Genomic DNA, 12,036 nt, shown 5'->3' on the forward strand with positions numbered 1-12,036 from the left:
CTTGTCCACACCCATTTTTCTGCACCTCATCCTGTTTTCCAGGAAGCTGGTAAGTGGGGAGGTAGCCTTGAGAGGGTTGCAGTCAGCTGAGGCAGCTCCCTTCCCTCGTCTCTGATAGGTGTACTTAGAGGTGCATTGGTTTGGCTGGGTGAGATGTCCCCTGTGCCAGTACTTCCTTCACTCTACCTGCTTCATGTCCAAAAGATTTCTGGTGAAAAACTAAAAGTTTATTATTTATTACACTGCCAAAATCCCTGTCTTTTTTATGTAACTCTAACCAAAATTTTTTTGCATAATTTTGTGAACTTATGTCTGTAATGTTGCTGCTAAATAACTTTTGAATATTTGATGTGCTTGATGTTATCGAGATAGGACATCTGCCTGGTGGAGATCCTCAAGTCTGAACGGGGATGACATCTGTAATCTTTTCCCCAGGCTGTATGGCTTGGTGTGCTTCCTAGCCATGCGGCAGCACAGTGCAATGTTGGAGGTGGTGTCCTGGGAGCGCATTCTGGGTTCCTCCTTCCTGCTGTGGATTACCTCCAGGACCTGGGCTCAGCCTATCCCTCTGGGTCTTCCCTGTATACTGAGGGCGGCGATGATCACAGCAGCTGTTGCTCTGTGGGTCGTGGGGAAGATGGTCCTGCTTTGTATGAGGGTCAACCTGAGTCTGTCACACTGCAAGGGCCCATGCAAGATGCTGCGTGTTTGAGGGCTGGTGGGCCTGTTGACAACCTTGTTCCCCACCAAGGGAAGGAATGTCCAGGTTCCTCTGACCTGCAGTGGGGTTCCCAGGCTTCAGGGTTTTATAAACGGTGTTTACTTTCACACAGGAGATGGACGGTGGTTGGCCTGTGGCTTAGCCAACAGTCTTTCTCTGGTCTTTGAAGCCAGCCTTACTGGAACACCTGCTGCCCTTTCAGGTAAGGGTCTTTGTTTCAGGGTGCTAGAGCTGAAGGGTAAGTCCCATGGTGGTCAGCAGGTGGCATACTTGGCCTCCTGCGGGACAGTGGCAGTGCAGGGCCAAGGCTTGGTCTGGGAGTGGAAGGGTGCCTGCCTGCATGCCTGTGACACCCAGGGAAGAAGGTCAGGAGCAAGAGTGTACAGCTGTAGGCTGGGAGGGGCATGAGTCTTAATTAACTGGGACGCATTTCATTACTCCCATCAAAAGATGTATTTGAAGTGTACTTTGAGATTTAGTGGGGTTTGTGCATACACAGTTCTTCAAAGTACTGACTCATGATTATGAAGTCCTCAGATCGCTGTCCTCTTTTACAGTGCTACATTTTATAGCTTTCCTTTCTTAAAGTGCATACTCACAGATGTACACATGACTTTGAGCTGCATGTTTTAAGAGCGATGAGGTTATCAAAAACTCTAGAAGCTGTGGTAGTGATGCCTGTGCACCGCGAGCTTCTGTCAAAGCTTTGGCTCTGTGGCATTGCCGTAGGGGGCTCTGCTGCCAGCGGCATAGCTTACTCCTTGAATGAGGCCTGGTGGTGCACGGGAGGAAAGTGCAGGTAATGCGCCTCCTTTCTCCTGGTCCTTTAGGTCATGATGGAGCTGTGAGCACCCTCTGCTGGAGCCATGACCAGAGGTGGCTGCTCTCTACTGCCCAGGACCAGACTCTGAGGCTGTGGTCGGTTCACAGGAAGGAGCTCCTGCTGCTTCTGGTAATATAGAAGCTGTGGGGTCTGTGCATGAGCTGTTGACAGTCATGGCTTCCTCAAAGGCCCCCTCTTACCTAACCCAGAGATTAGGAAATGGATATGAGCCAGGGGTTGGCTTCAGTGCGGTAGAAACTGCTCATCAGTTAGTTTCCTGATGCAGACATTCACATAAGACACACACACGCGTAACTCACAGCCGGCGCACACACATACATCCATACCTGGTGCACGCTGCGTGCAGTGTACATGGGTTGACTTAGCCTCACAGTTGCCATGGTTTGCAGATGGCAGAACAGTACCAAGGTGCTTGAGTCATTCTGATGCTCATTCAGTGTGATTTTATACTGAAGCTAGTAATGGCCAAGAGGAGATTATGTGGAGAAAGTGTCTTCTGGGGGAGTTAAATGACTTGTGTTAATGAATTTATGTGAGGGTGTTTGAACATAGAATGAGAAAGGAGTGATAGAAAATTGCAATAATCTTGCACTAAGAAGCAGATGTTATAATAGGAGATTGGACTTCAGCTCATGAACTTATGACCTGGTGAACAACAAACTGAACACATAAGAAGTGTGACATTTTGAAAAATGGTAATGTTGATCTTCTATGGATCTTGAATGCAGGGGGTCCTCAACTATGATGGTTTGAGGACCATATGATTTCTTTCCCTTTAAGAAGGTATGAATTTTGACTCTTGGTCTTTTCTTGAGCTAGTGCTGAGCAGAGGCAGAGATACAGTCCCAGTGAACCCACAGGAGCAGGTCCTGCGTGGTGAAGCCATTATGCTCAGTAGGTTTGAGTACTGCTGGGAGGAGAAGGGAAGGTGGTCAGTTAGGTCCCAGGGTCTGTGGACAAGTGCTTGGCGGTGCTTAAGAAAGGAGGTGTGAATTTCCAGCTGTGAGGCTTGTGTCTGTGAGAGAACTCTGCTGCAAAATGTATTTAAAATCCCAACACTAAGGAAGTCCTTGCTAATACTGTATTTTATGTGAAGTTTAGATTTGTTTTCATTTTAAGGTTTGTAAACGGTTGGAACTCAAAATGCTCATTATGGTAAAATTTGATCCTAGAAAGCCTTTCAGTAATAGCAAGTAAGCAGCATCAATGCAGTAGGTTAGTTCTACCAGGTGCATTGAATCTAGCGTTTGGATAGATGTGTGGGTTGAGGATAGATGTGGGTGTGGAAGACAGATAGATGTGGTGATGATGCTGGTAAACATGGGTGAAGAGGGTAGATGTGGGGTTGAGGATGGGTGTGGGTGTTGAGGAGGGATGGGTCTAGGTGTCGAGGATGGATAGGTCTGGGTGTTGAAGATAGATAGTTGAGGGGGTTGAGGACGGATAGTTGGGGATATCAAGGGTGGATAGTTGTGGGTGTCGAGAATGGATAAATATGGGTGTTGAGGATGGATAGTTGTGGGGGTTGAGGATGGATAGCTGTGGGTGTTGAGGATGGACGTGGGTATTGAGGATAGGTGTGGGCATTGACGATGGATAGTTGTGGGTTTTGAGGATGAATAGCTGTGGGTGTTAAGGATGGATAGCTGTGGGTGTTGAGGATGAGTAGTTGTGGGTGTTGAGGATGGATAGTTGTGGGTGTTTAGGATGGATAGCTGTGGGTGTTGAGGATAGGTGTGGGTGTTTAGGATGGATAGCTGTGGGTGTTGAGGATGGATAGTTGTGGGTGTTGAGGATGGATAGTTGTGGGTCTCAAGGATGGATCAATGTGGGTGTCGAGGATGGATCAATGTGGGTGTCGAGGATGGATCGATGTGGGTGTGGAGGGTATATTGGGAATTAAAGTTAGATGTGGGTGTTGAAATTCATTTATTGATCAGGATCTATAGACTTGGGTGTTTGGGGAGGATCTCCTGCCTAGGTGATGAATCCTGTCATGTCCTTTGTGCGTTTTTGATGACGATGTGCTCCACAGGGCAGAGGCAGGCTTTGTAAGCCGGTGCCATCCGCACAGTTCTACTACATGGATGCCTTCATTCTACTGTCCTCTGGCCAGGAACTCCAGCTGCTGAGGTACCATGTGGACCCCGTCAGAGATGAGATAAAAAGGTAGGTGGCCTTCAGGGACTTTCCTCCCTGTCCTGTTTAGGAAGTTGTGCTCAGAAAGGGCTTGTGTTAAAAATGTTGCCAACAGGCGTTGGTGAGAGTGTAGGACCGAGTCTGTACCCTCTGAGTGCTCCTCTGATGTCCACACTGGGGACCTCTGGTGGGACAGGTGAGAGAACCTGGGGGTTGAGCGGCTTGGCAAGGCAGATCATCACCTTGTCCCATGCTAAGTGATGTTATAGGGACACCTGCTGTTCACGACAAATAGTTAAATTTTCACATTCTGTCGTCTTTGTTTTCAAATTTTTAAAGAAATGACTGTTGAGAGAGCCGGGGCCTGCCCAGCCCTTGTGTCCCTGTCCTGCTCCTCTATGGCTTTGTGTTCCTGCCGTGTCCTGCCCCCACAGGTTTCAGTTGGGAAGGCAGCCGCCTGTCTTGGTGACCACGGTCAGGATTCTGAGCTGTGTGGCTTTGGGGCTGGCCTGTCTGAAGACGTGAAGCGTGCCCTGCCCTCCCTCTTCTCCTGGTGGACGCTCCCGGTTTCCTGCCCTCAGGCTGCTTTGGGCCTGTGGTGTCCTGTGCACCGTCTGGAGAGGGAGGCTTGGGCCTGCTCCGGAGTGCTCTGTGCCCTGGCGGGGGCTGCCTCTTTCTCCTCCTGCCTTCCCCGAGGAGTGTCCCTCAGCATCCTCCCTCTTGTAGAGACAGCCACAGGGACCTAGAGAGGGAAGCTGTGGGCTTTGTCCTGCTGTTGGCTCTGCCATGATTTCAAGGCAGCTGCTGCTGTGGCTCCAAGGGCCGTGCCTCTCTCACAGCCAGATGAGGGGGCCTTTAGGCCATGGCCTGGTGGGCGCAGGGCCCTGGGGCTGTGGTGTTGCTGGATGGAGGTGACCCTGTGGGTATGGAGCCAGGCTTCTCCTTGGAGCTGAGTCTGGGAAGGCTGCTCGGGCATCTGTTTGCAACACTGCTGTCTGGTCAGTTTGTGCTGGTCTGGTGGGGGCTGGAGGTTGTGGGAGTTGATGGAGCTAGCCCCTGAGGAGTTGGAATACCCAGCAAGCATGGAAGGGCTTTCCGGCCACCTGCCCCTAGCTAGTCGTGAGGCCACCTCTCGAGCAGCTTGTGTGTTTTCAGCTGGGAAGAGGAGTGCTAGACCACCAGGGTTTCCCACGTCTGCATCCGAGGGGGACCTGGGCTCAGGTATGGCCTATCCTGACAAAGTGTGACCCAGGTGGACAGTGTGGAGAACGTGGTGGGGCTCCCTACCCCACCCATCTCAGCTCACGCCACCCACCTGGAAGGCGCTGGCCCTTCTGGCTCTCCCTAGTTCTTCCAGTGCTGATGCCAGACTCCTGGGGCTGGGGACCCTCTGTGTGCTCACTGATGGTGAGGACCAAAAAGGCGACCTCGCCCCGCCCCAGCTGCTTGCCAGTCCTGCACTGCTGAGGGAAGATGGGGCAATGACCGCTGACTTGAAGACATAGTCCCTGGTCCTCGGCCCTCAGCACGTCAGCTGCCAGGGAGTCATGGGGTTTCCCTCCCTGTCCCTGGGTGACCTCCTCCTCCATGATGTGCATCCCCTCCGTGGCCCTGTGTGTCCCCTGAAGGGTTTTGTGGCCGTTCTTTTAGGGGGCCATCCAGCTGTGAGCCTCGAGGTCGCTGCTAGCCAGGTGTTTTCCTGCCCTCACTGCTCAGATCCTGCAGTTCCTGGGACACTCTGCCACGCAGAGAGTGTGGGGCAGCCACAGGCACAGCTGTGCAGGGGTGGCCTCTCCTGAGCATGCCTGCTGTGGCGCTCGCCACAGCCCACAGAGGCCGTGACTGCCTCAGTGCCACTGAGCCAGGGCACTTCCTCCCTGGGAAGCCTGGTGACCTGCTGGTGTCACCTGCAGGCAGTTTCCACCTTTTTCAAATAGGAGGCCTGTTTGTCAGCTGCTGGGTCCACCAACTCGATTCCAGACTGGCTGTCCCTCTGCTCTGCCTGTGGCTGGGTCTCACTGTTGTGCTGAGGCGTGCTCAGCACACTGCGTGGTGCCCTTACTTCCTCTCTCAACACACCTCCACGGCCCCACACCCATCCCAGTGGGAGATGTCCCTCCAGGTCCTGCCAGGGCGCCCTCCGCATTTACACCTCCCTTCTAGGTGTAAATGCCCTGCATGTCCTGGGGAGGGGTTTATGAAACAGACTGAGACATGAGGGCGGCGGTCTCAGCCACCCCTTCCTGGCTGCTTACTCATCAGGACATCAGAGGTGGGGCTCCAGCGTTTACTCAGCGATCTCTGATCTCCTTTTCTTCTCCCTTTTGTGAGCTTCTGTCCTGATGCTGTGATGTCACCATTGTTCTTGGACCACAAGCATGAAGATGGGTGTGATCTTCTTAGAATTTTTTCTTGTTTAAAACAGTTCTATTGTGTCAGAGTACTTGCCAGAGAGCACCTAGGGGTGGCTGACTTCCCAGGTGATCTGCCCTCCTTGGTGTAGGTTCACCAGAAGGGTGGCTGAAGTCCCAGGAGACCGGCCCTCCTAGGTGTAGGTGCAACTTTAGTGTGGCTGACCTCCCAGGAGACCACCCCTCCAAGGTGTAGGTGCACCTGCAGGGGGCTGAAGGCCCAGGAGACCCTCCCTCCTAGGTGTAGGTGCACCTGCAGTGTGGCTGACTTCCCAGGAGACCCGCCCTCCAAGGTGTAGGTGCACCTGCAGGGGGGCTGAAGTCCCAGGGAGACCCTCCCTCCTAGGTGTAGGTGCACCTTTAGGGTGGCTGAGCTCCCAGGAGACTCTCCCTCCTAGGTATAGGTGCACCTGCAGGGGGACTGAGGTCCCAGGAGCCCCTCCCTTCTAGGTGTAAATGCACCTGCAGGATGGGTGACGTCTTAGGAGACCGTCCCTCCTAGGTGTAGGTTCACCTTTATGGTGGCTGACATCCCAGGAGACCCGCCTCCTTAGGTGTAGGTTCACCTTTATGGTGGCTGATGTCCCAGGAGACCCGCCCTCCTAGGTGTTGGGGCACCTGCAGGGTGGCTGACTGGTGAGTTCTAGGTCTCTGGAGCTTATTTCCCTGTGTACCTGAAACTCCCTGGTCCTGGCTCTTGTGATTCTGTCTGCCCTGCGAGGGCTAAATACCTCTCTGAGTGGAATCACACAGAGTGACTCATCTCCCGTTGGCATGGTGGCTTCATGTCCACCCTCCAGTCGCAAGGACCGAATTGCCTTTCCTTAGGGTTGATTGCATTCTGCTGTGTGAATGCTCTGCACTTTCCTTTCCATCCTTCCCTGATGGATATCTTGGCCCTTGTGAGTAGAGCTGAGTCAATACTAGAGTTATCAAAAGAATGCAAAGAAAAACCACAGTGAAACACGCATTTTTCTTCTATGTATTTGCGAAATTTTACAAAGTGATAAAGCCAGTGTTCCTGAGTGCAGAGTTGGAGCTTCCCAGGGAGGTGGGTGTGTACCACTCTGCCAGAGAGGTGTGCCCCAGGGCTCCTCTTTCAGACATTTACCTGGCCACAGACATGAAAAGACGATACCAAGGGTGTGCACGCTTAGCTCTCACAATGTGGAGGCCCCAAACGCCAGGCACAGCCAAGGGTGTATTCATCTTGTGTGGCTCAATGCAAAAATCGAAGTGTTGGTTTTGAAGAATATTTAATGATATTGAGAAATATTTTTCATGTTTTTAAATGAATATAGCCTCAACATGGTTTTTAGTATGAATCCAATTTAACAGTTAAAATGGCATTGAAACATTAAAAAGATGTCATAAAGAAACATATTGTCTTTTCTTTCTGTATTTCTGTGTTTCCACTCTTATATAAGGAAAGTATTTTACTTTTTTTTTGAGAGTAAAACCTCTTTTCAAACACAGGTAAAACTTATCCTCATGAGTAACTTATAAATGACTGTTTGGATTAATCTAGACCTGTGGGCATGAGTGGCTGTATTTTTTCTTAAACTTGTTTGTTATAAGAGGTGGGACAATTGCGTCCTCATCAGCAGGGCAAATGACCTGAGTCAGGGTAAAAAGCTACTAAGTCCCTGTCCCATCACTGAAGACACCTTTGCACTCCTAGCTTGCTACGCCTCACCTACCCCTCAGCCGTTTTGAAGATCAGAGTGGGACCTTTCTTGTTCTTTACCATCTTATCCCCTCCCATGTCATCCCCTCCCATGTCATCCCCTCCCATGTCATCCCCTCCCCTCCCATGTCATCCCCTCCCATGTCATCCCCTCCCCTCCCATGTCATCCCCTCCCATGTCATCCCCTCCCATGTCATCCCATCCCCTCCCCTCCCATGTCATCCCCTCCCATGTCATCCAGTCTGTCCCAAATCAGGAAATGTTGGCTGCTACAACTGGCAGCCCCTGCTGGCTGCATCTGAACTGATGGTGAGGGAGAAGTGGATTCCACAGTGGGTGCTCTTCCTGACCATTGCTGAGTGCTGCGTATGTGACCCCTGACATGGGTGGTCTGACTGAGATGCTGGACACCTGGGTCCTGCAAACCACCTGTGCTCCTTCTACTGCCATTACCACTGCAGATGGCAGCCACTTGAAACTTTATTCATGGAGCGAACTGGCACTTCCTAGGTACTTCTCTCAGGTAGAAAGCAGATGCAGGCTCAAAGTAAATAATCAAAACCTACCACCCAGCTGGCAGCACAGAAAATCAGGAAACATTGATCCTAACACGATCTTTATGCTTTATTTCTACAAGTGACCAAGGAGGCCCATGCCTGTGCATAGCTCCCGGCACATCCCTCCGGCCTTCCTGCAGGGATCCCTCACTCACCCGTGTCTCCTGGGCTTTCCCGCCCTCTTTCTGAAAGGCCCGTCCTAATTTGAACAGTCCCCTGATTTTACACACTTTCCAAACTAAACAAATATGTTCTGCTTTTTAAAAATTTTTAAAATTATTTTATTGTATTAAATTTGTTTTAATTAGTTATGCATGACAGTAGAATGCACATTGATTCACTGTGCACAAATGGAGCACAGTTTTTCACTTCTCTGGTTGTAAGTGGAGTCCCACCATCCTTGCAATCATACATGTACCTAGGGAAATGATGTTTGTCTCATTCTACTATCTTTCCTACCCCCATTACCCCTCTTCTCCCTCCCTCCCCTTTGCCCAATCCAGAGTTCCTTCACTCATCCCATGACCCCACCACCATAGGGACCAGCATCACTTATCAGAGAGAACATTTGACTTACTTTGCTTAGCATGATATTCTTCAACTCCATCCATTTACCTGCAATGCCATAATTTTATTCTCTTTTAATGATGAGTAGTACTCCATTGTGTATGTATACCACAATTTCTTTATCCACTCATCTATTGAAGGGCATCTAGGTTGCTTCCACAGTTTAGCTACTGTGAATTGTGGTATTATAAACATTGATGTGGCTGCATCACTGTTGTATGCTGATTTTAAGTCCTTTGGGTATAGACTGAGGAGTAGGATAGTTGGGTCAAATGGTGGTTCCATTCCAAGTTTTCCAAGGAATCTCCATACTGCTTTCAATAATGGTTGCACCAATTTGCAGTCCCACCAGCAGTGTATGAGTGTGCCTCTTCCCCCACTTATTGTTGCTTATATTCTTAATACTGCCATTCTGACTAGAATGAGATGAAATCTTAGAGTAGTTTTGATTTGCATTTCTCTAATTAATAGAGTCGTTAATTTTTTTCAAATATTTGTTGATTAATTGTATATCATCTTCTGAGAAGTGTCTCTTTAGTTCCTTAGCCCACTCATTGATTGGGTTATTTGCTTTTTTGGTGTTTTTTGAGTTCTTTATATATATCCTGGAGATTAGTGCTCTGTCTGATGTGTGTGTAATGAAGAGGTTCTGCCACTCTGCGGGCTCTCTCTTCACCCCCTTGGTTATATATATATATGTTGTAGTTGGACACAGTACCTTTATTTTTTTATTTATTTTTATGTGGTGCTGAGGATCAAACCCAGTGCTGAGCCACATCCCCAGCTCTGAGAAGAAGCTTTTTAGTTTGAATCCATCCCATTTATTGATTCTTAATTTTATTTCTTGTACTTTAGGTGACTTGTTAAGAAAGTTTGGGCCTAATCTGACATGATGAAGATTTGGATCTACTTTTTCTTCAGTTAGGCACAGGGTCTCTGGTCTAATTGCTGGGTCCTTGATCTACTTTGAGTTGAGTCTTGTGTAGGGTGAGAGAGGGGTTTAATTTCGTTTTGCTACATATGGATTTCTAGTTTTGTCAGTACCATTTGTTGAAGAGGCTGTCTTTTCTCCAATGTATATTATTTTTGGCCCCTTTGTCTAGCATGAGATAACTGTATTTGTGTGGGTTTGTCTCTGTGTCTTCTATGCTGTACCATTGGTCTACATGTCTATTGTGGTGTCAGTACCATGCCATTTTTGTTACTATAGTTTTGTAGTATAGTGATGCCTCCTGCTTCACTCTTCTTGATAAGAATCGCTTTGGCTATTCTGGGTCTCTTGTTTTTCCAAATGAATTTCACGATTGCTTTTTCTGTTTCTATGAGGAATGAAATTGGGATTTTAGTTGGAATCACATTGAATCTGTATAACTCTTTTGGTAGTATGGCAATTTTGACAATGTTAATTCTTCCTACCCAAGAACATGGGAGATCTTCGCATCTTAAGGTCCTCTTCAGTTTCCTTCTTTAGTGTTCTGTAGTTTCCATTTGTAGAGGTCTTTCACTTCTTTTGTTAAATTGATTCCCAAGTTTTTTTTTTTTTTTTTTGAGGCTATTGTGAATGGGGTAATTTTCTAAATTTCTCTTTCAGAGGATTCATCACTGATTTATAGAAATGCATTTGATTTGTGGGTATTGATTTTACATCCTGCTACTTTGCTGAATTTATTTATTTATTTTAGAAGTTTTCTGGTGGAATTTTTTGGATCCTCTAAGTATCAAATCATGTTGTCAGCAAATAGTGTTAGTTTTAGTTCATCTTTTCCTATGTATATCCCTTTAATTTCTTTCATCTGGCTAGAGTTTCAAGGACTATGTTGAATACAAGTGGTGAAAGAGGGCACCCACATCTTGTTTCAGTGTTTGGAGGGCACACTTTCAATTTTTCTCCATTTAGAATGATGCTGGCCTTGGGCTTAGCATAAATAGCTTTTACAGTGTTGAGGTACGTTCCTACTCTCCCTAGTTTTCTAGTGTTTTGAACATGAAGGGGTGCTGTATTTTGTCAAATGCTTTCTCTGAATGTATTGAGATGATCATGATTCTTGCTTTTAAGTCTATTGATGTGATGAATTACATTTATTGATTTCCGTATGTTGAACCAACATTGTGTCCCTGGGTGTACCTCACTTGATTGTGGTGCACTACTATCTTTTTAATGTTTTTGTATGTGATTTGCCAGAATTTTATTGAGAATTTTCGCATCTGTGTGCATCAGGGATATGGGTCTGAAGTTTTCATACCTTGATGTGTCTTTGTCTGGTTTTGGTATCAGGGTGACATTAGCCTCATGGAATGAGTTTGGAAGGGTTCCCTCCTTTTGTATTTCATGGAATAATCTGAGGAGTACTGGTGTTAACTTTCTCTGAAGGTCTTGAGGAACTCGGCTGAGAACCATCTGGTCCTGGCTTTCCTTGGTCGGAAGGCTCCGGACAGTGTCCCCCATTTCATTGCTTGACATTGCTCTGTTCACCCTGTGTGTCCCTTGGTTCCATCTGGGCAGATCACATGTGTCTAGGAGTTGGTCAGTGTCTGTTTTCTCTCTCGTGGGAGTGTACATTTTCAAAACGGTTTCTAATCATCTTCGTATTTCAGTGGTGTCTGTTGTGTGAGTCCTGCTGTATGAGTCGCTCTTCATGCAATGTCAGGCAGTTTGTATCATAATAATTTGCAGAAGGACATTCTTCCCCAAGTCTCTCCTGAGATTGGCCTCAGTTTGTCTCTCAGTGTGTGGCTGTTCTCCCTGAGTCCCTCAAACCCTGCGTTGGTGGCTCTGGGACCTGTCCCTGGGCTAGGTGGCTCACAACTTGTCCCTGCAGGTCACTCCCCTGGCCTGCTCCATTGTCCCTGCCCTCCCAGGTTCTGTGCTGTCCCTGATGGCCTCCTCCATTGCTGTTGCTGAGTGTGTCCACACCCAGGCCCCGAGCGGCAGGACGTCTGCCCTGGCCTGGCCTGGCTCTTCCTCTGATGTCCTTTTTGCCTTGTGCCTGCTCAGCTATGGCCTTGCTGGGACCACTTCCTGGGTTTCTGCTGGTGCCTGTCCCTTAGAAGGTACTTCTGGGGACCTAGAAAGTCAACTGCACTGCGTATGTTCTCCTCAGGAAAGAGC

The 12,036-nt window shown here is 48.4% G+C and overlaps 1 protein-coding gene across 9 annotated transcripts in view; it reads left to right on the top strand.

Annotated features, from left to right (window-relative positions):
• Wdr27 (WD repeat domain 27) overlaps positions 1-12,036 on the top strand; it is a 148,176-nt gene that overhangs the window by 45,873 nt on the left and 90,267 nt on the right. For all 9 annotated transcript variants that reach the window (XM_046449383.2, XM_046449384.2, XM_046449388.2 and 6 more), the window contains 3 exons: positions 834-923; positions 1,552-1,673; positions 3,601-3,734. In XM_046449383.2, the coding sequence (XP_046305339.1) occupies positions 834-923; positions 1,552-1,673; positions 3,601-3,734 (346 nt within the window). The remainder of the gene's footprint in view (positions 1-833; positions 924-1,551; positions 1,674-3,600; positions 3,735-12,036) is intronic.

This window comes from Marmota monax, unplaced genomic scaffold (genome assembly GCF_021218885.2).
Source record: "Marmota monax isolate L192 unplaced genomic scaffold, Marmota_monax_Labrador192_F-V1.1 WCK01_AAM20220418_F8-fsc00083, whole genome shotgun sequence".
Taxonomy (NCBI): Eukaryota; Metazoa; Chordata; class Mammalia; order Rodentia; family Sciuridae; genus Marmota; species Marmota monax.